Source organism: Puma concolor, chromosome B1 (assembly GCF_028749965.1).
Source record: "Puma concolor isolate L17-30 chromosome B1, mPumCon1.1.hap2, whole genome shotgun sequence".
NCBI lineage: Eukaryota > Metazoa > Chordata > Mammalia > Carnivora > Felidae > Puma > Puma concolor.
This window is the reverse complement of record NC_141670.1, coordinates 134787710-134814751: the sequence shown is the minus strand read 5'-3', so window position 1 is coordinate 134814751 and position 27042 is coordinate 134787710. Positions and strand designations below refer to the sequence as shown.

General features: G+C 39.7%; 3 protein-coding genes across 12 annotated transcripts in view; 1 reads left to right on the top strand and 2 right to left on the bottom strand.

The window, feature by feature from the left end:
- Positions 1-13431, bottom strand: part of SPARCL1 (SPARC like 1) — a 50668-nt gene extending 37237 nt beyond the window's left edge. For 2 of the 3 annotated variants that reach the window (XM_086704616.1, XM_025921704.2), the window contains exon 1: positions 13049-13431. The gene's annotated coding sequence lies outside the window, so the exon portion shown is untranslated. The remainder of the gene's footprint in view (positions 1-13048) is intronic. The other variant, XM_086704617.1, reaches the window with a different exon arrangement.
- NUDT9 (nudix hydrolase 9) overlaps positions 1-16088 on the top strand; it is a 103943-nt gene extending 87855 nt beyond the window's left edge. Inside the window, exons 10-11 of one of the 2 annotated variants that reach the window (XM_086704621.1) lie at positions 9419-9602; positions 14849-16088. Coding sequence is in view for 1 of the 2 variants with exons in the window: in XM_086704622.1 (XP_086560748.1) it covers positions 9419-9447 (29 nt within the window). In the remaining variant the exon portion in view is untranslated. Of the gene's footprint in view, positions 1-9418; positions 10220-14848 lie in introns of those variants that run through there. The other variant, XM_086704622.1, reaches the window with a different exon arrangement.
- Positions 16089-16664: 576 nt separating this feature from the next.
- The window catches only part of LOC147581892 (uncharacterized), a 262965-nt gene continuing 252587 nt past the window's right edge, over positions 16665-27042 (bottom strand). For 3 of the 7 annotated variants that reach the window (XR_015250355.1, XM_086704626.1, XM_086704627.1), the window contains one exon: positions 16665-18099. Coding sequence is in view for 3 of the 7 variants with exons in the window: in XM_086704626.1 (XP_086560752.1) it covers positions 17956-18099 (144 nt within the window). In the remaining 4 variants the exon portion in view is untranslated. Of the gene's footprint in view, positions 18100-18162; positions 18279-19912; positions 20752-27042 lie in introns of those variants that run through there. The other 4 variants (XR_015250357.1, XR_015250358.1, XM_086704628.1 and 1 more) reach the window with 3 other exon arrangements.

Here is a 27042-nt window from a genome sequence, read left to right as displayed (position 1 = left end):
TGGCCAGAGGTGGATATACTACAAAGCTAAGAAGCTTAAGCTTTAGAGCTCCTCACTTGAATGGGCTCCTTACAAAGTCCTACACTTAATTTTGATTTTTCTATTTGGAAAAAGAAGTCCCCACACATACAGCAAACTTTTGGTTCACAAATTCTGAATCTACTCCTGAGTATGACTTACCTGAAGGCTTGGGGCATTTGTCATATTGCAGACTTAATAATATCCGAATGGTTTGCTTCATGTTGTTAATGGCATGACAATTCACCTTTTGAAGCCTAGCCCATGATGTGATCAGACATATTATTCCTATTCTTTTTCTGCCTTTAGTTCTTTTCTCTATCTGTCCCCCCTCCTCCCAGTTTATTTTATTCCCTACGTCCCTGGAATTATTTTCCCCTGAATGCCAGGTTCTTAACTTTCTGCTCTGACTATTCTTATTTGAATTTCCCTTATTAGTTAAACTCTACCAGCATAATATAAAACCTCTTTGGATTCAATGGAAAATGTCTCCCTTTTGTTAATAGAGTAAGTTGGTTGTTAAGCTCTGCTAGTTGGGAGAGGAATTTCAAGTGCTTTCAGCTTTGTGAATGTACCAAGAACTATTCACTGGGGTAGTTCTCTTCCAGGATTAAGAAAAACAGTAAATCATACCTAAGAGCAGTTCCAAGTAGCCTCATTCTCATGGTGTTGGGATCTGCTGGGGAACAATGGTGGGCTTTGATGAGTAGTTCTTGTGTGAACCACTAATGAAAGCACTCACTCCAAGTAGAAGTCCCTCCAGGATTCAGCACATGGTTGAAGCTTCTCATGTGCTTTGGCGAGGTCCAACACATTAAACAGGGAGAACAATTGCTTGCCCCAGTGGTGCAATGTTATTCATTACCTGTCTTCTCTGAAAGAAGCAGATACAATAACCCTAATGAATTTTATGGTTGAGATTTGAGGAATTCTTTGAAAATAGGGTGAAAAACCAAAGCATATTTAGGCCTTCAGAGAGGAAGCTCCAAAAGATTCATTTAAGCTAGGAGAGGACACAGCTGGTCTACAGCTGTTTTCTACCTCTCCCACACTGGGAAAAGATTCTTTCCCCCCAGAATCTAGAAACCTTCCATTTGTTCCTCCAGATGCACACCATATCCACTCTCCACTCTTCTCCACCCTGAGCTATCCCAGGGCCTGTGAATTGCATCATCAGGTTCTCTTGCCTGATGGTTTCTGTTGGGTACAGCCAGTGGAGTGCACTGCAGGAGAAATTTGGGCGAAGGAGGAGAGCAAAATCAAGGTATACATTTTTTCAGTGCCCTCTCTGTGACTATGTCCCTCTCCTGAAGGTCATAGCCCCTCTCACCTCCCAGTGATCCTCTCCATGCAGCATTTTCTGTCTGGGTTCAGAAAATGCTCCCTCCCATGGTATGAACAAATTTAGTTCTTATCAGTCTGTTCTTAGAACCCCTTGCAGGTTCTCTATACCCTGCCCACACCTTGATAAATAATCCCATTATACATTTTCTCAAGTCCCCAAATTCAATTTTTTTGGCCTGGATCTGTCATTTCCTTCCTGAAACCTTGACCACACAACACTTGATTCAAAATTCAGGATTCATGGGTTTGGATATTTTCAGATCCTTTGCCAACAAAGCTGCCTCCTGCTCCCCAGTGCTGCCCTGTTTCAAGTCTGTCCAACAGTTGCTGTGGGGATCCACTTGGAACTTTTGTTGGTATGAAGATTATTTGATGCTAAGGGCATTTGAGATTAAACAGATGCAGAAAGAAACCTTCTTGGAGCTTCCTTCATCTGACCAAAAGCAGAAACTTCTGAGAAATGAGACATTGCCATGAATTCCCTCTTGAGGGCAGATTGTACTCCCAGGAGAGAGACCAAGCAAGAGTAAACCTACCACAAATTCCTCTCCAGGAGAGTTTTGTGGCCACTTATACTTGTATAAACAAACATTTTCACAAAGTTTCTTATCTCCAGTTTGTTCTAAAAACCCTTGTCTTTGCTAAGAAATCTTTTGTCCTTCTCACAGATGCTGTTTCTTCCCCTACTCCTTCCTTTCCCCTTTGAAGTTAGCTATCTATATAAACCTTAAACTTGACCTGCTTAAGGAGCCAGCTACTTTTGTTGGCTTCTGTGTGCATATGAATGAACTTTTTTCTCCTGTTAATCTGTCTTTTGTCAGTTTAATTTGCAGACCCCAAATACTGAATATAAGAGGGTGAGGAAAAGCTTTTTCCTCCTCTACATTGCCTTAGCTGGGGCACAGTTTTCTTTTTCTTTATGTTTATTATTGTTAATTTTTGAAGTAAGCTTCATGTCCAGTAGGCTTCAATCCAGTCAGCTTCATGCCCAGTGTGGACACTTAACCAACTGAATCACCCAGGAATCGCCATGTTTTTCTCTTTAAATGTAGCATAGCAGTCCTCATCTTTGGAGAGAACCCAAAGCTACAAGGTATTCAAATGTGATCAGCACTCAATAAAGATGATTTTGCTGATAAAATCACAAATTTTGAAGGGTGAATCAAGGAGTTTTAGAAACAAATATGGACAACTAGGTCTGGGAGTACCTATGGTTTTTTCACTTTATAGTCCTCTCCCATTTTTCTTGTCATGCAGTCTCTAGAATGTTGACACCAGGATTAATCTGAAACCTTAGAAAGTAAGTTAGTCCCTCTGCTCTTTTCCCCTCCATTATGCAGTCTTTTCTATGCCAAAGGAAATCCAACTCATTAGTTCAGTCTGACTAAACATTTTAAACACTGTTCTAAAACCATTGTTTTTGGGTGGTTAGTCCTGGAACATGTAGAAATTTGCCTAATCAAAAGTAGTCTAATTAGCCAAATTGAAACAAAGTTGTATTTTGGATGAATAATACTGTACAAGGGAATCTGTTGTTAATTCTTTTTGGACAATGACTATTTTTGGTTTCATGACACTAAAAACGTACACACCACATTCAATAACTAGGCTACAGATCTTTAGAGCTATTAGCCCTATTATCATGATGCTGGGAAGTGTGAGGTGAGTCAGCCACCTCCAGCCATGACTATAACCTTAAACCTTACTGTGGCCACCATCCAAACACAGAGGATTTGAGAAAAATAAAACAAAGAACCAAACATATAGTAAACATAGGCTAGATTTTTGTCCGTTACCTTGTGGGAAAGAAAAGAAGTCAATCATATCCAGAACTCAGACTATAGTAACCTTGTATGTTTCTACCCAGAGTATTTTTCGAATTATAAGAAAACATTTGGTTTTGAAATCAATCACTTTAAATTGTTTTCAGATTACAAGGGGACATCAATCAGTTGATTTTATCAGTGAGCTAATGCTGTACTCCTTCCCTCCCCCCATACCTAAGAAGCTACTAAAATGCAAGATCACTGGGAGTACCAAGGTTTAAACCAAAAGCATTCTTAGTTTAAAACAAAAGCCTGTAGTATGTTCCTTTACCTATATTTTAGGAAATTACTGAAAAGTTTTCCTGGAAAGAGCTTAACTTGCACTCCACTGTGAGGTCCTTGAAGGCTACTATTATGTGCTAAAATTGGGGATCAAGAAAGAAAAAGAGAGGGAAAGAAGACACTTGGGGTTCAGCATTTGTGTTTTGATTCTTCTGAATTCCAACAGAATGATGCATTGATTTAGAGTTAGTTCAGAGTTGTTTGGTCCTCAATGAAAGGTTGAGAAAACCCTCTGAACTAATGGCTTGAGAGTTAAAAATGATCCAGTGGGCTAAGAGAGCATGAAGATCTGAGTAAACATGTGTCTTAAAACCAGTCAGAGGTTTTCACTGACCTACAATTACATATATATGTGTATGTATATATATATATACATACACATATATATACATATATAGAGAGAGCGAGAGAGAGAGAGAGAGAGGGAATAGATGATTAGGTAACTGAGGTTGAATCAAGTATAGTAAAAATGTTTTGCTTTCAGAGGTATTTGAGAATCTTTAAATGGTGGATTTTATACTTCTTTATATAAAGTACTTTATATAAAGTACTTTATATAAAGTACTTATATTAACTTTATGGGCGTAGCACTTTATCTGAACCTAGGGTGAACTTTATCCTGTTAAAAAAACCCACTACTCCATACATATCTGATTAAAAACCTATTAGATAACTGGATGCTCCTTCTAAATTGCCCATGTTTTTGGATAAGCTGAAAACCTGGATTTTATATTCTGTGACTATAGTGATTGTGTAGACTGATAGATATTCGAATGTGGTTAAATTTTATTGTTCCAGCAATTATAGACTTATGCCAGGTACTTGTAAAATAGTATTTTCACAAATGACTATTTTGAGAACTGTCTCTGTTTATCTCATTCAGGTTTCAGGAATTTGGGTGACACTTCTGTAAGCAGCGCTGCAGTTTCTCATTATCCTCAAGTGAACAGGTGGCTGACAGGGTGGCATAGGAGGTCAAAGATGTCAGGAACAGATTATAGGAGGATATTAGATTAAATAATTCACTACTTTTTTTTGTTGTTCATTTAACATATTCCAAATTCAATAAAAAAAAGTCATCTTGCTGATGATGAGGGACCATAAGGCAAGCAGAGGGCAAAGCACAAGCTAGCACCAATTCCAACCCCCTCCCCCCTCCCCCAGGGTGGGATGTATGCTACATTCTTCAGGCACTCCTGGCTGCCCAAGGACAAAGGAAAGGGAAAGAATACCAATGGTTAACTGATAGAGGTCACAATCATGCAGGACAGGAGTCTCTATCAGTTTACAAATATCTTAGTGAATTATAAGAAAAAGGCAATCTTATCAATAGCTTAACTTCCAGAAACCTATAGACTCAGTTTCCTGGAGCCCTTAATATCACCCTCCCCTCTATAGTGACTCGGGGAGCAAAAACAAGAAGGAAATGGCAGGTAAAATGAAATTTCCTCATAACCTGCAGCCCACTGACAAATACTTGAGGCAAATACAGAGTATAACATTTCTCCAGGAACCCCCTACCATCTTAATGATAATGCTTTGCTAGAGGGAAAACAACCGCAGCTCGACAATAGCAAGGCCTCAGGTATCTTAGGAGTTCTCTTTAGCATATCAAAGTCCCTCTGGAGGCCTTCCTTTTGCCTTTACCTCTCACAACTCCACAGTATATAACCAGTCACTCCTCACAACCCCAGTGCAGCTCTTTCTGCCCATGGGTCCTGTCCCTGTGCTTTAATAAAATCACTTTTTTGTACCAAAGATGTCTCAAGAATTCTTTCTTGGCCATTGGCTCTGAACTCTCATCACTCCAAAACCCCATCACTGAATCAAAAATATGTGTCTGGAGAGAGGCTCAAAATTTGCTTTGGTCAACTAATGGATGCTTGAGAAAATCCCCAGAAACTCCAGCATCAGATATGAAAATATTTTTCCTTCTTATGAGAATGGGAGTAGTAATAGATTATGACCACTGTTCCTACTCAAGCAAGTGAAGGTCACTGCAACCTTTCTGCATAGTTGCCTAAGAGAAAGCAGAACACAGTCATACTCACTGCTTGAAGCCCCTTTATTTGGCTTCCTTTTGTATCAAAAAGGATTGGCTTTCACCATGGGAGAGGTTGTAATTGGATTTTACCATGAAAGGAGGTTGTAATCAGATTTCTCAGCAGGTCTACAAGCTCCCTCCCTGGAAAAACAAGGAAAAGGGCCTGGTTATCCTTTCCTCTAGCTGGGAAGGTAGCCCAGCTAAGCTTGAAGGGATTAATGAAAGGCACAGGCAAAGTAGGCCATGTGTGTATCATCCAACCCCATATGATGGAGCGAAGACCTCTCTGGCCTCTAAGACCAGTGTTTGGTCCTTTAGATTGAGGGTGGAAAGCAGTGCATGCGATAGGTAAATATTGCTTGGACACTGCATTTGGTGTGGAACATTTCTAAAAGGAACCCTCTGACACTCGGTCTATCTTTTGATGTCTTGCGATTTCTATCTCCCAGAGAAAGGAAGGGCACCTAAAGTCTGGCACTCCCGAGAATATCATCCTCCATCTAGATTTAAGAGTGAACTTATACAAACTTACCAGAATATATTTTGGGTACTCTGATTCGTTTTGAGTTCTTACCTGTAATTGGTTGCATTTCAGTTTCTAGGGTATTTTCTAGAAGTTTAAATTAGAGTAAGATTGGGTCAGAGTAGATTTTTGTATTTGATTTCTTTTTAGTTTCTAAAGTTTTTTAGAACACTAAATAAATTTATTACTTTGAAGCACTAATTTAAATTTAAACTTAAAAAGATAAGTCTTCTTTTAGAAGTTCTGCTGTCATCTTGCTGCTTAAATCTACCTACTGTAACCATTTTTCTCCACCTGGCACTTCTCGTGTCACTACCTCTTCTTTTTATATCCCTTCTCTTTTCTTTTCTCTTAAGCATTAACAAGCTCTCTGACCAATGAACTAGTGTAAACAGCTATCCATTCCTCTAAAAGGAGGAACAGGCTTGGAGTCTATTCTTTTCTAGCTCTTCTATTGGTTATGTAAATGACTCCTTGGAAATGTTAGTGCTGGGAGTTATTGTTTGAAGTCTTTTTAACTGAACTTCCCTCTTGTTGCCTGGAGTTACCCAGGCAGCTGAACTGCCCCCTTTCTCCCTAGATGTTGGCTTCTTCTTAGGCAGTCCCAGCCAAACTTACAAGTCTTCCTCCTTCCCTTCTAGGCCAAGGAAACTAAACAAACGTTGCTTCAACACTTTTGGTTTTCAAGGCAGATTATGATTACTTGATCTGTTCATCTTACCTTGTCTAAAGTCCAACAAACTGAGAAAGACACACCATATATCCTAGGAGAGGTTTGCATTGACCATTTTCCCTATTTTTCTTCTTACTATTGGCATATCATTTCTTAGAGTATGCACATCCATGCTTCTAAATAAGGCTAGGTATATCTTCTGTTGGATTCATTTATATCAGAGGAAGCCTGTAGGCTGCTATTTTTAGTAATTATTTTAACTGTGGAAAAATTTCCTTTCAGGGAAATGTAGTAAACAAAATGATTATCATGGTTATTTCATAATCAATCACAAACAGATCATTTTCCTTCACCCTGTCTTTACATAATAGTCAAAGCTTTTGTTATTAGAGAGCAAACCCTTTAGTCACATTTTGGCTAACATATACATATTGTTACCCGATCCAGAGTTAACACTGATGCTTCAGGGCTTTTAAAGTATTAATGAGTCTCTTAGGAGAGCTCTGAAGTTTGACATTAAAGTCATCTGAAGGATTAAAAAAGATGTTCTTCTATTTTGAGTTCTCTGCTGAGTCACCATCTGACATCAAGGTGACCCAGCCCGGTGAATGATAAAGATTTTCTGGAGCTTTGACCTTCAACTCACCGTCATCCTTCCTAACCAAACCTACTACAATCATGTGGGGCCGAGTGAGGGATAAACATGGTTTATGTCAGTTGGGGCACTGAGTCCAACCTGGTTTTGACAAGAGTTCAACATGAATCAAGCAGATAATAAAAATGCTTAGTGATCAGGGAAGAGGGTATTGTGGAGAGTTGCTTAGGATCTGCATCTCCCATCGCTCTGCTCTTTGCTCTCAGAGGAGCTGGCCTTCTCTGTATTCCTCAAATAGACCATGATCTCACTTGCTGCAGGGTCTCTGCACAAGGTGTCACACTGTTAGAATTCTCTTGCCAGCACCCACTTGCCCCAATCACCACCTACACACACACACACACACACACACACAAGCATACACAAGCACACACAGAGACATCACAGAGTAACATCTATTTAGCCTTCAGATCAAAACAGCCATCAGTGACCTTCGGCAGAGGTCAGGCTCCTTAAACATACTTTCTTAGAACAAAGGTGCTTTACCCTCTTAACACTTATTTCAGCAGATGATTATATACAATACAAATTCAAATATACTGTGACTTTTTCATCCCCCAAATTATGCTATAAAAAAGAGGGATGTGCTTTATATTTTAGTGCTTCCGAGATCTCTCACATTAAAGACCACTGTCTCAATGACTTCATTTTGAACAACAAAGTACTGTTTCAGGAAAACAGCCTGAAATGATCTCAAGCAATGCTTATTTTTGTCATGCTTAAGATGGTCATCTTGACAATAAAAAAGGAGGTAAAGATATTTAAAGCAGATTTAGTAATTATTTGTGAGGTATGACTTCATTATTGCAAGTGTTAAAATCGCAGTTTTAGAAAACCACACTTTACAAACTCAAGTGTTTTCAAATAAGCCTTGAAAGAGGGCTGGAAAAAACAAAGAAGTAATAAATAGAATGAGAATTTATGCTTAGGGATCCAATTTGCAGCATCCACAGATTTTTAAGAAGTGTGTTATAAACAACTTGCGGAGGACTGATGATGCATTAGTCTGTACTAGATAATTACAGAGTGGATTCAGTGAGTAGATCTTAGGTATCCTCTAAGTACATATTACAATTTACTACCCGTTTGTGCATTTAGGTTGGCCAAGGACTTTGGCTGAGAATCTTGTCATTAGAAAAATAAAGATGGCTTTGTATTCAAGGTCACCTTATGTTTGGGCATAAGGCATAAGCACTTTTTATTAATGTGATGATTTACTTAATGACAGTCTCCCTAACTACACAGTAAGTGCCACTAGAGCACAGCCCTCTCTATATTCACTCCTGCAGCATCTCTGGCATTCCTCATGGTATAGAACATTGAAATGCATGAGTCGTTCAAGACATAAGATTATTTATTGACATAATTGCATGGTCTGGAAAACACTGGAGAGACTAAAACACTAAGATGCTTTAATGCAAAGCATCTTAATAAAAGATGTTTTAATAACCTTTTACTCTGTTAATCAAGATGAGAATTTTCTTTATAAATGTAAAAACACTTATTTATTTTTCTTTAGAAATTCAATGGTTCACATTTATACAATGATAATTCTGATGCCTATATTCATTACAGTTTACTCATTGGGAAATTCCAAGTTCAAAACAGCTAGCTCTGGGGCACGTGGGTGGCTCAGTCAGTTGAGCTGACTCTGATTTCAGCTAAGGGTCTTGGGATCAAGCCCTGCATTGGGCTCTATGCTGAGCGGGAAGCAGAGCCTGCACTCTCTCTCCCCTCTTTCTGCCCAAGCTCTCTCTTAAAAAAAAAAAGCTATTTCCATCAAAGTTGGACATAGCGATGACAAGTATTAAAAGACTATTAAAAGTATTACAGAGTATGAAAAGAACTACTACTTACTGAGCACTTACACACATCATTTCAGTTAATCTGACAATGAATTAGCTGTTACCCCCATTTAACAAATAAGGGATATAGGGGCCTGGCAAGCCTAACAGCTAACCTTGACCACTGGTCACATACTGTAATGAGAGCCTTACACTATCTCATTCAATCTCCACAACAATTTCATGACTATTCTTATCTCTGTTTGCAGATGAGAAGACAGAGGCAAAGAGTGTGTAAGGTAAAACACTAGAGAGTGCCCGGATGCAAGTCCTGGTAGACGCCCCAGAATCCCCCTGGATAACCACTGTACTGTGGTGCATTGCGAAGATGGGAGGAGCCGGCAGGAACTCGGAAAATGGATTTATTCTGGGCTGTGCAGTATGTGCTTTGAAGTGAGGTTATTTCTATCTCTCTTCCTTTGCCTTCCCAGTAGTTCTCCCCCCCGCACTCCAGAGTAAACTGGTCACTGTTTTAGTAGCTTTCTTGTTCATTTTCTTAACACCTATTCATCGAATCTCTAAAGAAAACATTTAGCTACTCCAATTGGTGTACATAGTTGGTTGCATAATAGGAAGGAAACAAGCCAAGACTGGAGACTTCATTTCTAAAGAAGGATTTTAGAGCAGACTAAGAGTTATTTCACAGAGTGGGTCATGAAACTCAGTCTCTCTATACCCTTTCATCGCTATGACGACAGGCTGCTCCTGCTACATGTAGCCAGAAAAAGCAGCTGACATTTCAATGCTAGGAGCACAGGGGGAGAGGTTTACAAAAACAAAAAACAAAACCCAAACCCTTTCGTTTGAATTTCAGTTAGAAAGGAAAAAATACCCCTGGAGCAAGTCAAAACCCCTATTCTTGCCTTTAGAAAAGATAAGAAAGGAGAAATGTTGGGGGCCTTCTCCCCTGTCCAACTAGGCCAATAAAACAGAATCAACTGCAAAGCAGCATTTCATCTCACTCTCTTAATGGCAATCTGAAACAGAAAACTCCCTTTGGTTTCATTTGACTTGGTCCTTAAGAAGAAACTAATTGAGGGGCGCCTGGGTGGCGCAGTCGGTTAAGCGTCCGACTTCAGCCAGGTCACGATCTCGCGGTCCGTGAGTTCGAGCCCCGCGTCGGGCTCTGGGCTGATGGCTCAGAGCCTGGAGCCTGTTTCCGATTCTGTGTCTCCCTCTCTCTCTGCCCCTCCCCCGTTCATGCTCTGTCTCTCTCTGTCCCAAAAATAAATAAACGTTGAAAAAAAAAAAAAAATTTAAAAAAAAAAAAAAAAAAAAAAAAAAAAAAAAAAAAAAAGAAGAAACTAATTGATGAAGCAGTAAAGACTCACAGTAATAAATACTTCATGTTGAGCACCCCCCCCCCCAGGGGAGTACAGTAGATTCAGATTTATTTTTCCATTCCTTTGGATAAAAAAAAAAGACAATTCAAAGAATATTTCCTTCTCAATCCCCAATTCTGTTATCAGAAAAATCATTTCAAGTGTATAACTGAATACTTTCTCACGCTGTGCCACTCTGCCAGGTGCTACACTTGGTATTTTAAAAACATCTCATTTAACTCCTACAACAACTGCATTTGTGGGTATTATTATCACTGCTTGCTTAATAGATGGGTAAACTAAGAAACCTTGAGGGAAAACCGAGAGTAAATTCCTTTTTACAGAGTTCCAGTTGGGATACCTAGGTAGGGTGGTGTTTTCATTATTAGCTATGATTAACTGATTGCTTCATATGCACCAGGCATAGGGGTTTTCTTGACTTAATTATCATAACAAATCTCTGAAATGGCAAATAATTTTATGATCCTCATTTCCACAGATGAGGGGACTGAGGCTCAAAGACTCATTTGTCCAAAGTCACAGATCCTGGTAAAGCCCAGGTATAAGCCACGTCTGTGTGTTTCCAGAATTCATGATCTTACTTTATTACACCATCTCCTACAATTATTAGAGACCGCACATTCTGTCCCCCAGAGTTCTGTGTACCTTTTGATGCCCAACACAAAAACCAGGCCCAGGTGGTATTACCAGTGCAAGCTCAGCCTTTGGCAGAAGATGCCCTGTGGGCCTTGTGTGAACCAGACCCCAGCTTAGCTGGGCATCTCTTGGGCAGCCAGGTCTACTGGGGAAGTTCTCCTGGATTTATGGGGCCCCTTTCCCCTTCACTGAAGGCTGTTCCAGAAGGACATGTAAAGGAAAAGGGCACCTGAAGTCTTTTAACAGCAGTTGTTTATGTTTTTCTTGGTGGAAAAAGCATAAACAAACAAATGTTTGTATACTGTTATTAAATGGAATAAAAATAATAGTCAAGAGAAAATGAAATGAATAGTGTTCTGGAGTTGTCTAGAGACATCACTGTTCATTTCATTCTTGTCATCACTATTTATTTTTATGTAGTTGATAAGTGAAGTTGCACATGAGAAAGTACTGGGGATTGAACCCCAAAAGACCTGGAGAAGAAACCTCAGGAATTGCTAAATAGGTGCACAGAAATTCCATAAAAGGAAAAAGGCAAGATTCATGAATAACATGTACGCATTCTTTTTAAAAATTTGGGAAGTAGCATTAGTTGATTGGATGATAAGTAGATGAAACAGACTGATTGCTCTTCTTTGCTAGATCTGGTTGAATGAATAGAAATATAAACTTAAATCTTTCCTAAGAGGGGTGTCCTTTTTTTAAACAGTCATGGTTAACAATAGTCACTACCACCAAAGTTTAGATGAATAAGCTCCGAACTCAAAAAAAGTTGGTATCCAAGAGAGAGGGGAGAATTTATTAAAAAGATTTTTGCTGAGTTGGATCGAGTGAACATTTCTATTCAGTGCAGTCAGGCAGTGGGCCAGAGGAAAGCTCAGACACAATGCCAAGGTGACATATTTAACCTCTTTGCAGATTAAAGGCAGTGCAAAAGAGACAGTCTTTCCTCAGTACCGCTTGGTTATAGTATCAACAGCACCCATCTACAGTTGAAAGGATGGTTTTCTCCTGCAGGGGGACCTCTAATACCTAGGAGGAATGAGTGAGCATGACGTACATTATTGTTTTATTCTAGTAGAGCCAGAATGATAATACCGTATGATATAGGATTTGCCATAATCTCCTCAGCTCTCTGGTTTCCCTACCTCCTTCCCTCCCCAAGTAGGACATCATCAGGAATTAGAGAAATTTTATGTGTGTGCACCTTAAAAAACAATGGAGGGAGACAAGAGACAGCTAGTCATAAAAGTATAAAAGGGAATTAGGAAAGGAATAATAGTCATAATAACTAAAAAACAATAAAAGAAGATTATGGTAGTGCAGCAATTTTCCTGCCTTTTGGAAAAGCAAAATGTTCCATGTCTATACTGCTGGTAGGTACACACTGGGACAGTGGTGGTGACGAAATAATTTCAGATAATTTAAACATGGAAAACATACATGTTACTTTTATTTGAAAGTTCTTTTTTAAACTACTTCCCTTATGATTTACTTAATACACTCAGTAAAATATTTCTATAAAACACATTTCCAGATTCAGACTTCACCAAGATCTGAATGCTAATCTGGCCAACAACAGTTCTACATTTGTGTTCTTGGTCTTCATTAAAACCATCATTTATTACTACTAACTATATAATCTTGAAGAAGAAAAGGAAACATGAATACAAGAGTTAAAATTTCTTACTAAGTAGCTTTTCTGTAAATCACACAAAAGTTTTTTTTTTTTTTTTTTTTTTTTTTTTTTGTAAATAAATGGCTTTGTCCTAGGAAAAAAATATTAGACATCTTCATTGGATCATGCAGTGTAGTATAACAAATGCCATTAGATGATACAGTAAACTTATTAAAATTTACCTTCAGGTAGGTGGCTGGACCCAGAGCCTCGATACAGAATTGCAGTTGAATCCTCTCTTTGCACACAGCCAAGAAATAAAAGTTTGACAAATACCCAATACACTTTAAAAAATCTCTTCCCTCATTAGCTCTGCTTCTCTGCCCAGACACACATTCGAGTCTGTTGGAGTTGAAATTCTGCTGCTCTGTCAACTAGTCAGGGTCTGAGGTGACAGACAAATGTGGAGGTTGGCACTGGGGGTATTTCAGGCTGTCATCGTTTTTGTTGCAGATTCCTGCAGCTCTCCGGCAGGCTGGCCTCTCCGAGGGCGCGAGGAGCTTTCCAGGCAGTGCAAGCCAACAGGGAAAGAGCTCATTCTGCCAGAGAGACTATGGGGTTAACAGTCCTCCCCTCCAGCTCTTGTTCTCAGAAGCTAATAACTTGGCCAGAAGAGAAGCACGTGGCTCTTCATGCTTTTTTTTTTCCCCCTTTTTCAAATAACTCTAAAAGCAAGCAGGATCCCTTTTTTGGGGATTTTTTATTTTAAGACTTTGAAAAGAAACTCTACTGTTGTTTCTTAAAGGAAATTGAGGGGGGGTTAAGGAAGGGGAGAAGAATAATTGCAGCAGATGCATTTTTAAATTTTTTAATTGGAAACTGTCTCACGAATATACTCTCGATTTTAATCATAGCAGGGTACTTCAGATACTTCAAACTTTCTTTAAATGACCTTCAGGGATTTATGTATATATGAAGCATCACTCATTCATATTATAGATCACTTGTATGCTGATTCAGAAACCTTTGCGGTTCACAGACTATTATTCTCCCCACACAACTCCCTACTAACCGCTCCCCCCTCCCCCCCCCCCATAGAATGACTGATCTGTTAAGAAACTTTCTCATGAAATAGACTGGCGTTATGCATTTATTTTTGACTTGGCATTCTGGTTGTTTGTTTGTGTCTAATCTGTTCTACTGCTACTCTCACATTTATTGTACATTTATTATGTGTCAGACACTATGCTAACAGTTTGTTATGTGCATTATTTCAGTTGAGTCTCACACGTTTATATGAGGTGAGTATGCTCCCATTTGAGGGTGGTGTAGTATTAAGTGGTAAAGTCTGCATGTTTTGAGGCCACACAGCTTGAGTTTACATCCTGGCTTCACCACTTCCCAACTATATGACCTGGGACAAATTATGTAACCTCTCAAAGCTTCAGTACCCTTATCTATAAGATGGGGGATACAAATATGGGGATGAGAATAATATCTATCTCAGGCAGTTGTTCTGAGTTTTAGGTAAATACAAATGCACAGAACACCTCCTGTCACCCAGCAGATGCTCAAATGTTAACTATTGTGGTTTATAGGAGGAAACCTAGGCTTAGTAGCTGAGTGATTTTTCCAGAGTCTCCAGCTCGTAAAGGTAAAGAGTGGGATTCCAACCCAGCTACCTTGGCCAACTGCTATGCTTGTGTTACTCAAACTACAGGCTATAATACCTCCTTCTGAGTGAGCTGTGAGTTCCTTGAGGGTAGAGATGTGCTCCTTCTTCCTGGCACAGTGCTTTGCAGACTGTAAATGCTCCATTAACTTCAAATGAATGGTTATAATTTAATTTATATTTTCTACATTTATGCCAAAGTCAGGCCAAAAGCAAAACAATGACAACAAAACTAAACAAACACCCCACCTACAGTTGTAGGCAAATATGTCCTCAGACAACTGTCTCTAGCCACTTTAGGAACATTTGCCCTATTTATTTGTCAGAACACCACAAAAGAAAGGTAACAATAATTATCTCTGTTTTGCAGTTGGGGAAATTTGGAAGCAGAGGAAACTGGGCAATTTGCCTAGGAACCGAAAACAAGTCACCGCGCAGCTGGGAAGTGTCTCACGACTCTACCATCAGGATTACTTGTTCCTAACGGCCTTTGCAGGCACAGGATGAAATGACGTGATGTCCTTTTGCCTCAGACAATGGGATGTTTTTCCTTAGCCAAGGTCTAGGGTGTAAGCAGTCTCCTCAGAGGCAGGATCAAAGGAGTGGTCTGTGTTCAACTTTGCTTCTCTGCCTCTGTGCACATCTGGGTCTGAGAGGTGGAGGAGACAGAGGCACCATTTTTCCAACAGTTCCCGAGGGCCACGGGGATGAGGTACTATTGCAGGGTATGTAGGATAAGCATTTCTAAAGATTTTCCCTGGTTTGGCTATGGAAATTTTCTCTGGAACCCAAATATTGACTTCTTATTCTAACCACATTCCCTATTTATTTGAGATAGCTTTATGAGATTGATTTCAGGTAATTACATCAATTCACTGAGAATGTAGGGAAAGTTTGAGCTAGAGGACAATGGAAAAAAATGTGCTCAACAAAAATACTTTTTTCTAATACTAAAATTGATATTTTACATTTCTATGAAATGATCGAAGTGAAATTTCTTAAGGAATCTATATGAACATAAAAATAATTTGCTTAATGCAAACTAGATCTCTTAAATGAAAATATGCGATTTATATCTTAAGTGTAAATATATAGCTACAGAGTTCATTTGTAGGTGGCAAATCTTGAGAATTTTGACTGTGTTTCTTATAACTAGATAACAGAGTATTATTTTTTTTAATAAAAAAAAACTTTGAATTTACAATGTCTTTTAAGTATGGCTTTATTTTAGGAATGTTCATGGGCAGATATCCAAACTCTTATTGTTTCTAAGGCTGTCATTTCTAAAATAGTTTACAGTGCATGAAGCTGAAGACAATAAACCTATAATATCCACCTAACAGATGGAGCTGTAGATCGGATTTAGAAACTCACCCAGCATCTTGGGGTACTTGGGTGGCTCAGTCCATTAAGCATCCGAGTCTTGATTTTGGCTCACATCATGGTCTCGGAGTTTGTGAGTTCGGGCTCTGTGCTGACATAGAGCTCTGCGCTGACAGTGTGGAGCCTGCTTGGGATTCTCTGTCTCCCTCTCTCTCTGCCCCACCCCCCTCAAACAAAACAAAACAAAACAAAACAAAACAAAACAAAACAAACAAAAGCCAGAGAAACTTACCCAGTGCCTAAATGTGACTGGAGAACTTTGACAAATAAAGAGCATATCAATTACTACATATGAACTGATCCATATAACATCAGCATTGGTCAAAAGGGTCTCACAAAAGCCAACATCAAAGTTTTTTTTTTTTTTTTTAACTAAGTGCTAAGTGCTAAGATTCCTTTTGAGAATCTGACAAAAGCTGTGGGCAAGCTCCTAAAATACATTTATGAATTACCCACCCCCCCCAGGGGTTCCATGAACTTAAGAACCTCTGATTTAGGTAAACAGAGAACACATTAATCAATCCTTAAGCACTGAATAAGCTTTTCTGGTTTCTGAGTGATGTGAGAGAAATACAGTTCCTGACTATTAGCAGTCTAAGACACAGGACATGCATTCATTGTCAGAAAGGAGCATGATTCCTGTGGAGTAGTGGAGAGCTCCAGGTAGGAAGTGAGTATGGATGAAGGTAGGAAGTGCAGTGAAAGCAGAGTTTCAATAATTATTTTGTCCAGGACCTGGCCTGTAGGACTTTCCTCCTTCCATGTATTAGTTTGCTAAGGCTATCGTAACAAAATGGCACAGACTGGGTGGCTTACTTGCCTAACAAAAATTTATTTTCTCACATTTCTGAAGGCTGCAAGTCCAGGATCAAGGTGCTCACTGGGGTGGTTTCTTCTGAGGCTTCTCTCTTTGGCTTATCGATGGCTATCTTCTCATTGGTGTCCTCACATGGATTTTTCTTTATGCTCACACAATCCTGGTGACTCTTCCTTTTTTTAAAAGGACATCAAGGGGGCGCCTGGGTGGCTCAATTGGTTAAGTGTCCGACTTCAGCTCAGGTCATGATCTCACGGTCTGTGGGTTCGAGGCCTGCGTAGGGCTCTTTGCTGGCACTTCAGAGCCTGGAGCCTGCTTCCGATTCTGTGTCTCCCTCTCTCTCTGCCCCTTTTCTGCTTGCTCTCTGTCTCTCTCTCTCTGTCTCTCTCAAATAATAAACATTAAACAAATTAAAAAAAAAAAGGACACCAGGGGCTCCTGGGTGGCTCAGTTGGTTAAGGACTCTTGATTTTGGCTCAGGTCATGGTCTCACAATTCATGGGATTGAGCCCCATATCAGGCTCCACATTGACAGCTTGGGATTCTCTCTCTCCCTCTCTCTCTGCAACCCCCTCTCCCAAATAAATAAATAATATTTAAAAGGATACCAGTCATATTAGATTAGAGCTCCATCTTTAAAACCTCATTTACCTGAATTACCTCTTTAAAGGCTCTATCTCCAAATTCAATCACATTAGGGATTAGGGCTTCAACATGTAAATTTTGGGGAAGACACAATTCAGTCCATTAACACCCTGTTATCTTTCATACCTTTATATTTAATTCCCTAAGGTTTTACTTCTGGGACCCATACTCATTTCTCAGTTCTGGCTTAGCTACTGACTTCTTGTGACATTCCCCTACCTCCCAGCACTACCATCATATCCTGGCCCTGAACCATTTCAGATCTCTCAGCTGTCTTGGTCATCAACCTTTTGGGTCAATTTCTGACCATGGGTTTTTGCAGGACGTTAGCCATCCTTTCCCAGCCTGGCTCTTCTATGGGCTTAGTCATACTCTCTATCTGGCCTCCAGCAGAGGCGTGACTTACGGAAACAATAAGCAAGAGAATAGCAAAATATGCGTAGTATTTTGCTAAATATAATGCAGTTAATGTGATTAACTGCTATTTTTCTCATAATAACTTTCAAAGCAAAAGGAATAAAAATAAAAGGAGAAAGACTGGCTAGGGTGAGGTGAATTTTATGTCAGTCTAAGCAGTTTGGCTTTTATTCATTAGGTAAAAGGGAGCTCTGGAAGATTTGACCCATTTAAGGTTAGGTAGAAGAGGATGGAACAAACATAACATACTGTATCCAGCAGGCACTTGACTGGCTTAGTTGGTGGAGCATGCGACTGTTGATCTTGGGGTTGTGAGTTCGAGCCCCATGTTGTTTGTAGAGATTACCTAAAAATGAAATCTTAAAAAAAAAATAGTAGCTATCAGGATAGGTTGAGCCGCAATAACAAATATCCCCAAAACATCAGGGACTTGCAACAAAGGTTTATTTTTCATGCATGCTACATGTTTACTGTAGGTCTATTGGAATTGCGTTATACATTGCCTTCATTCTGGGATCCAGGCTGATCAATCAGTTCCCTTTGACGAAGAAAGAGAAATATGGCAAACTACGCTTAGTTTTAAAGCTTTTGCCTGAGTGTGATACATATCACTTCTGACTACATCTCATTGACCAAAGCAGGTCATGTGGCCACACCTGAGATTAACAGCGTGGGGAAGTATATTCTTCCTACAGAGAAGAGGAACTATAGTCAAGAAAACCAGAACGTAGATTTTAATCAGAATGGAAAAATAGGATAGCCCACTGAAAAAAGTATTAGGAGAAAGGAAGAAAAGAGAATAAAGGAGCAGAAGTGAAGTTAGAAAAAAAGGGGAGAGGATAAAAAGGGCAAGGGAGGAAGAAGAGAGGGGAAAATAAGAGGCAGCTCTACAGAAGACACAAATAAATAACCAAGAAAACTGAGACAACAGAAATAAAAGGGGTTAGATTAGGTTAGAGAAATACCAATCAGATGGTTCTATGAAGTTTTAAGAGTTATATATTAGTTTTCTAGCTCTGTCATAACAAATTACCACAGATTGGGTGGCTTTAAATAGCAGAACTTTATTTTCTCAAAGTTCTCGAGATAAAAGTCTGAAATCAAGGTGTCAACAGGCATATGCTCCTTAAGATGGCTTTAAGGAAGAGTCCTTCCTTGCCTCTTCCTAGCTTCTAATGGCTCCCAGAAATCCTTGGCATACGTTGGTTTGTAGCAGCATTTTATCAATCTCTGCATCCATCCTCACATGACTTTAGTCCCTGAGTGTCTCCTCTGAATCTCTGTGTCCTATTTTCTTTCTTTCTTTCTTTCCTTTTTTAAATGTTTATTTATTTTTTAGAGTGAGAGAGAGGGGCAGGAGGAGAGGGGCAGAGAGAGAGAAGAGGCACAGAATCTCAAGCAGGCTCCAGGCTCTGAGCTGTCAGCACAGAGCCCGACGTGGGGCTCAAACTCATGAACTGCGAGCTTATGACCTGAGCTGGAGTTAGACGCTCAAACGACTGAGCCACCCAGGGGCCCCTGTCCTATTTTAAGTATACCAGTCATTGGATCTAAGGTCAGTTCAAATCCAGTATGACTTCATCTTAACTTAATTACATCTGCAAAGACCCTATTTCCAGGGGTGCCTGGGGGGCTCAGTCAGTTAAGAGTCTGACTTTGGCTCAGGTCATGATCTTGTGGTCTTTGAGTTCAAGCCCTGCATCAGGTTCTGTGCTGACAGCTCAGCGTGTGGAGCCTGCTTCAGATTCTGTGTCTCCCTCTCACTCTCTGCCCCTCACCCACTCACACTCTGTCTCTCAAAAATGAATAAATGTTAAAAAAAAAATTAAGGGGCGCCTGGGTGGCTCAGTCAGTTGAGCGTCCGACTTCGGCTCAGGTCATGATCTCACGGTTTCTGGGTTCAAGCCCCATGACGGGCTCTGTGCTGACAGCTCAGAACCTGGAGCCTGCTTCAGATTCTTGTGCCCCCAACCCCTGCCCCTAACTCACTTGCCTCTGCCTCTCTCCCAAAAATAAACATAAAAGAATTTTAATAAAAAAAATAAAGACGCTATTTCCAAATAATGCCCCATTCACAGGAGCCAGATGTTGAGACTCAAACGTATTTTTTTGGAGGGAACACAATTCAAGCCACTACCAGGTGGGTTGCAGATGTGACTCTAAACTGGGTGACCAAAGGAAGGAGGAAAATATGATTAGCGGTAAAATTCATAATGTAAAATAATTTCAGAAAGAATGTATGAGACATTATGTAAAGCAGAAAATGGTGCCCTAACAGCATCCGCATGCTTTTGCAATATCACATTTCATTTTATTACTTCCTACAACATCCCTGGGTGGACAGGTAATAGAAAATGGCTAAAGTCCGATTAAGTAAAATAAATTCTATGAGACAAGTAACAAATGATCTGTGATTGGTTTTTATTCTTCCCTGCTGACATTAACAAACCTGCAAAAACACATGTAACTCCTATTTGTGATTAAATTCTAATCTCTGTTCTGTAGGTTCAGTTTGAACTTAGTTTCATGCACTACTGAAAAATCTGGACATGTACTGAGGGATGAATGGGGTGGGCCCTTTAGGAGGAGCCAAGGATTTTTTGGGAAAGACTCATTCTAAGGGAATAGGAAGCTAGGCAGACAAGATTAGCTCAATTATATAGCCAGGGGAGTGGTGGAATACAAGAAGATACTGGGGGGTTGGTTCTAGACCACTGCAATAAAGCAAATATTACAGAGTAAAGCAAGTCAAATACTTTTTTTTTTTGTTTCCCAGTGCACATAAAAGTTATATTTACCCTATGCTATAGTCTATTAAGTATGTGATAACATGCCTTAAAAAATTCATATACATTAATTAAAAAATACTTTATGGCTAAAAAATGCTAACCATCACCTGAGCTTTTGGTGAGTTGTAATCTTTTTGCTGGTAGAGGGTCTTGTCTCAATGTTGATGGCTGCTGACTGATTAGGGTGGTCATTGCTGAGAGCTGGGGTGGTTGTGACAATTTCTTAAAATAAGACAATGATGAAGTTTGCTGTGATTAATTCCTCCTTTGATGAACAATTTTTCTGTAGCATGTGATGCTGTTTGATAACATTTTACCACAGTAGAGATTCTTTCAAAACTGGAATCAATTCTCTGAATGCTGACACTGATTTATCAACTAGGATTATGTAATATCCTAAGTCCTTTGTTGTCATTTTAATAATCTTCACCGTAGATTCTTTTTTAAAAAAAATTTTTAAGGGTTATTCATTTTCCAGAGACAGAGACAGAAAGTGAGGGGGAGAGGGGCAGAGAGAGACAGAGACACAGAATCTGAAGCAGGCTCCAGGCTCTGAGCTGTTAGCACAGAGCCCTACGCGGGGCTCGAATTCATGAGCTGTGAGATAATGACCTGAGCTGAAGTTGGATGCTTAACTGACTAAGCCACCCAGGTGCCCCAGTAATCTTCACAGTAGATTCTATCTCAAGAAAACACTTGTGGGGCACCTGGGTGGCTCAGCTGGTTAAGCGCCCAACTTCAGCTCAGGTCATAATCTCATGGTTTGTGAGTTTGAATCCTGCCTCGAGCTCTCTGTTAGCACAGAGCTGGCTTCAGATTCTCTGTCCTCCTCTCTTTCTGCCTCTCCATCGCTTGTGCTCTCTCTCAAATAAACATTAAAAAATAAAAAATAAAAAAATAAACCACTTGCTGTGCTCATCTATAAGAAGCAACTCCTTGTTCATTAAAGATTTACCTTGAGAGTGCAGCGGTTCAAAAAAAAAGGTTTGTGAAAATAAGAAAAATTTTATGAGAATTACCAAAATGTGACACAGAGACAGAAAGTTGTTGGAAAAATGTTGCTGATGTGATAAATGGTAGCTTTGAGTTGTGGTCAAGCATGGTACAATGTATAGACTTGTGGAATCACTATGATGTACACCTGAAACTAACGTAACATTGTGTGTCAATTATACTTCAATTAAAAAAATGGTGCTGACAGACTTGCTCAACACACGGTTGCCACAACCCTTCAATTTGTAAAAAAAATGCAGTATCTGCAAAGTGCAATAAAGTGAAGTGCAATAAAATAAGGTAGGCCTGTATTTTATTTCCCTTAGTTTGTGTGTGTGTGAGTGTGTGTGTCTTCAATGTTCTATTTTCTATTTATTTATTTATTTATTTATTTATTTATTTATTTATTTATTTATTTATTTATTTTATTAAATTTATATCCAAATTAGTTAGCATATAGTGCAACAATGATTTCAGGAGTAGATTCCTTAGTGCCCCTTACCCATTTAGCCCACCCCCCCTCCCACAACCCCTCCAGTAACCCTCAGTTTGTTCTCCATATTTGTGAGTCTCTTCTGTTTTGTCCCCCTCCCTGTTTTTATATTATTTTTGTTTCCCTTCTCTTATGTTCATCTGTTTTGTCTCTTAAAGTCCTCATATGAGTGAAGTCATATGATTTTTGTCTTTCTCTCACTGACTAATTTCACTTAGCATAATACCCTCCAGTTCCATCCACGTAGTTGCAAATGGCAAGGTTTCATTCTTTTTGATTGCCGAGTAATACTGTATTGTATATATATGCCACATTTGCTTTATCCATTCATCCATCGATGGACATTTGGGCTCTTTCCATACTTTGGCTATTGTTGATAGTGCTGCTATAAACACGGGGGTGCATGTGTCCCTTCGAAACAGCACACTTGTATCCCTTGGATAAATGCCTAGTAGTGCAATTGCTGGGTCACAGGGTAATTCTATTTTTAGTTTTTTTGAGGAACCTTCATACTGTTTTCCAGAGTGGCTGCACCAGCTTGCATTCCCACCAACAATGCAAAAGAGATCCTCTTTCTCCGCATCCTCACCAACATCTGTTGTTGCCTGAGTTGTTAATGTTAGCCATTCTGACAGGTGTAAGGTGGTATCCCATTGTGGTTTTGATTTGTATTTCCCTGATGATGAGTGATGTTGAGCATTTTTTCATGTGTCGGTTGGCCATCTGGACGTCTTCTTTGGACAAGTGTCTATTCATGTCTTTTGCCCATTTCTTCACTGGATTATTTGTTTTTTTGGTGTTGAGTTTGATAAGTTCTTTGTAGATTTTGGATACTAACCGTTTATCTGATATGTCATTTACAAATATGTTCTGCCATTCCATTGGTGGCCTTTTAGTTTTGCTGATTGTTTCCTTCGCTGTGCAGAAGCTTTTTATTTTGATGAGGTCCCAGTAATTCATTTGAATTCATTCAAATTCCCCAGAGGGATTTTGCTTCTGGAGATGGGTTGAGTAAGAAGTTGCTGTGGGCAAGATCAAAGAGGTTTTTGCCTGCTTTCTCCTCACCCAGCTTTCAATGAATGCAAGTGCATCCTGGAAAGAGGGTGAGGCTCTGGGTTTAAATGGAACAAGCCATTTAATCAAATCTCTTGAAAATCCAGGGCATAAGCAGCTTTGCTTTCATACCCATGTGACTCAGTGCAATGCAAGCCCAGTAGGCTTCAGTGTATGGATGACTCCAGAGCACACAGAGTTACTTTGGCATCTCAGTGGCACCAGCCACAAGTAATAGTACACAGTGTAGACCCTCAGGGGGATGGTGGTAGTGATGCTGACTTGCAGTGACAGTGCTCAGCAGAGGCAGAGTCCTGATAAGGTCGGATCAATGATAGTGATGCCCTTTAGAGGTTGTGGTGTCTGGAAAACGTAGTGGAACCCAATGGGGGTAGAGGACATGGCTGGTGAGAGGTGGCTTAATCATGGGCCTCAGAGCAGGGCTTCTGATCTCATACAGCTTTCCAGGCAGTGACTAACCCCCGAGGAGCCATGGCAAGAGATTATGGAAATGGGAGACATTATGTGATTAACTGGGAATCTAGGAACAGATGAGAAATCTGGGAGATAATGATTGAGCATAACTTAGTGATGAAGAGCTGAGTTTAAAAAGTAAAGTTGAAAGTCAAAGAAGTAAAGCTGCAGTGGCTTGAGAAAGGAAACAGGAGATTTCTTCTGAAATTGTTTCAGATTATTCTCAGGTTAATAAAAATCTATACCTGTTTTTATGTGGCCCAGTTCATGATATTCTTGCACCTGTTTAGCAGATTTTCATTTAGTGGTTATGAGTTCTGTCTTTTTGTATTCTTGAAGTCCTTCATCATAATAACAAGAAATATTTTTTCTTTACTCTTTCCTCCCTCCCTTCCTTCCCTCCTCTCTTTCTTCCCCGTTCCTTCCTTCCTTTTCCTTCTTCCCTTTCCTTCCTTCCTTCCTTCCTTCCTTCCTTCCTTCCTTCCTTCCTTCCTTCCTTCCTTCCTTCCTTCCCTCCCTCCCTCCCTCCCTCCCTCTGAGAAGTTGTTAATCAACATTGAAAGATTCCAAAAGAACCTAGTCTAATGGTACTTGGCTAAGAATATGGAATGTCAAATGCATTATCAAGGTGCAAGACACCTATATCTGAGTTCCAGCCCAAAGAGTTACATTTAGGTACATATATCCATAGCTTTGATTCAGAATTGGTAAATTCTAAAATGCCTGTCTTCTCGTACCTCCAATCTTTTGTGCCCACTTCCTCATCAGGTGCTAGATTATCAAAGGACATCAGAAAGACTTGATAGGATCTTGCTAATCACTGATGCCATTGAATACTACTAGAAATAAATTCGACTACCTCTCAATCTAGATGACACCAATCAAGCCCTCAGAGGATGGAACACATGTTCAAAATACTTCTTCTCTCTGGAGGAAGTAGTAGAGAATTGATGAGTCAGACAGACCTGAATTCAAGCCCTCGCTCTGATGCTTCCTACTTGTGTGACCTTGGACAAGTTACTTAGCCTCTCTGTGTTTCCATGTCCTCTTTCATCTTTCAAATGAGCATGATAATAATGCCTACTTCACAGGGTAATTTCAAGGAAAAGAGATGATGTTTACATAGTGCTTCGTCTAATGCATGCCTGGACTAGGGCTCAGTAAATAATAATAATAAAAAGATAATGATGATGATGATTAAGGCCACCAATAAGAAAGCCAAACACTGCTAGAGATTGTCATGGAGCCTCCTACAAAAAGAATTAGAATGCCTCCTCTTTTCACATGAACTGCTAATATCCTCTGTGAGGGATGAAACACATCCTTTTAGTCAAGCTCTGCAAACACAGCAGCTGCTCACATCAATCCCTGGAGTCCTGTGCTGTTGTCTTTTCTCAGACAGAACACTCATTGAGTTCGGGGGAATTTGGGCTGGCCATGCACGAGCAACGTGAGCTAGGTTAGCCGCACTCTCACTCTGACCTCACACTGGGAGAGACACAGAGCCCAGGCTATCGAAGCACCTGGTGTTCAGATCTCTTGTCTAAGTTGAGGGGCAGCTGGATGTCTTCATGCTTCTGTGCATTTGACTTGCAGGATGTGTCTTGTTCACCAACACTGAAGTTTGCACTCAGGCCTTCTCATGGGTGAGGTCACTTTGCTGGTATTAGCCAAAAACCACCCTCTTCCAAATCTGTCTGATGTTTTTTTGGCTGCAGTGCTAAGTTCCCAGAGCAAGACGGTTTAGACTAAGAAGTACGGCTTGTGTAATGAAGTAAGTGATCCTATTCTGGAAATTTGTTCTGGTGGTTGTGTTTTCTTCATGGTTTTGAGCAAGGACATCTGTATTTTTGTCAATATTTTGGCTATGAAAAGTACTGGGTTTGTTACAGAGCTTTCGTGTGGTCTGTACACATGAGCATTGGTGATGCTGTGACTGAGGCTCAATCTCTCACAAATGATAAGCAAGCAGATTAGAAATGGTTAGAGTCTACACTGGCATTAACTGGTTGGCAATTCAGATGGAGATAAAACAAATGACTTGTTCAATGTCCATTCTCTCTAGTATTTCTCAAATATTCTTTTCAATATCACTCTCCCAAGGGGTCCTTTGAACTTTTTTCCTGTGTCCCCTCTCCATGCAATTGTAATACCACAGATATTCTGTATATCCGGTTATGTACTATACCCATAGCTATGTTTTATATATTAAAAAAAGGATGCTTTTGTCCCTCTAATGAGCCAATTTTGCCCCCTTGACTAATGAGCCTAACTGACTGAAACACATCTCATGCTTAAAAGTACAGTTTACTGTGGTGTAATCAATTGACTATCAGAACTTATGGTTGGAGAAACTGAGTCATTCCTATTTTTCTGTTGAACTCTATATAGTATTTATAACAGAATTCATTACTCTAAAAACTTTTATGGAAGAACACACACAGAATAACTTTGGAGACATTATAGTTGACTTTCTGAGGAAATCTAGTCAAAATTTTCATAATTTTTTTCCATCCAATTCAGCACTTCTCATATTGTATGTTAATAGTTGGTGAGATCGAGAAAAAATAGCAGGGGAAAGATCTCTTGCAAATGTCCTTCTTCTTATCCTGTGATCATATTCCTGATGAAAGTTCTGGTCTCTTCACATCCAACTGTTGTCTCCCTCTGGACAATGCAAATTTCATTGCCACAAATGCAATTGCCCTCATGGATCAGGAAGGTCACATATACTAAGAAAGAAGGTCAGAAGTAGGAAAACCACACACCCCAGACAATGATGACTGGCACCTGACACCAGGCCTTTGTGTTAGGAAGACAAGAAGGAGTCCTTGGGACTTGGGAGCTGGAAAATATTTGGTCCACGGAAAGATGGTAGTTGTTACTCAACTCCTGTAGTCTTACTGTCATGGGGAAATGACAGTCTGCTGTTGCCAGATCATTTTAGCATTTTAAAAAGAAGCCAGAAATCTGAAACTTTCTGTGATTATTAAATATTGCTCAACACTTTTTAAGCCAAATAAAACAGGTCTATGAGCTGGATTGAGCCACAGAACACTAATTTTTGACCTCAGTTCCAGATACTTCCTCCCTTACCAATCCAATCCATCTTGAAGAGAATTTTAAAAATTTAATCATCTCAAAGCGTAATTCACATCACATCCCTCTCCTACTTAAAAGCTCTCAATAACTTCTCACTGCCCACCAAGTCAATTCTAAACTCACGAGCCAGTTGTTTAAAGCCAACTGCCATGTTATACATTATCTTGCCATTTACTTAACTGAACACCAACATTTTCTTTTCTGCCTCTATGCTTTTCCTTACGTGGTTTCCTCTGCTGGAAATTTCTATGCTTAAACCCTACCAATGCTTAAAGGTCCAACTTAGATGCTTCCTTTCCAAGAAGATTTCTCTGCTATTTCTGATAGAAGTTATTCTTTATCAGGGTGCCTGGGTGGCTCAGTAGGTTAAGCATCTGACTTCTGTTCAGGTCATGATC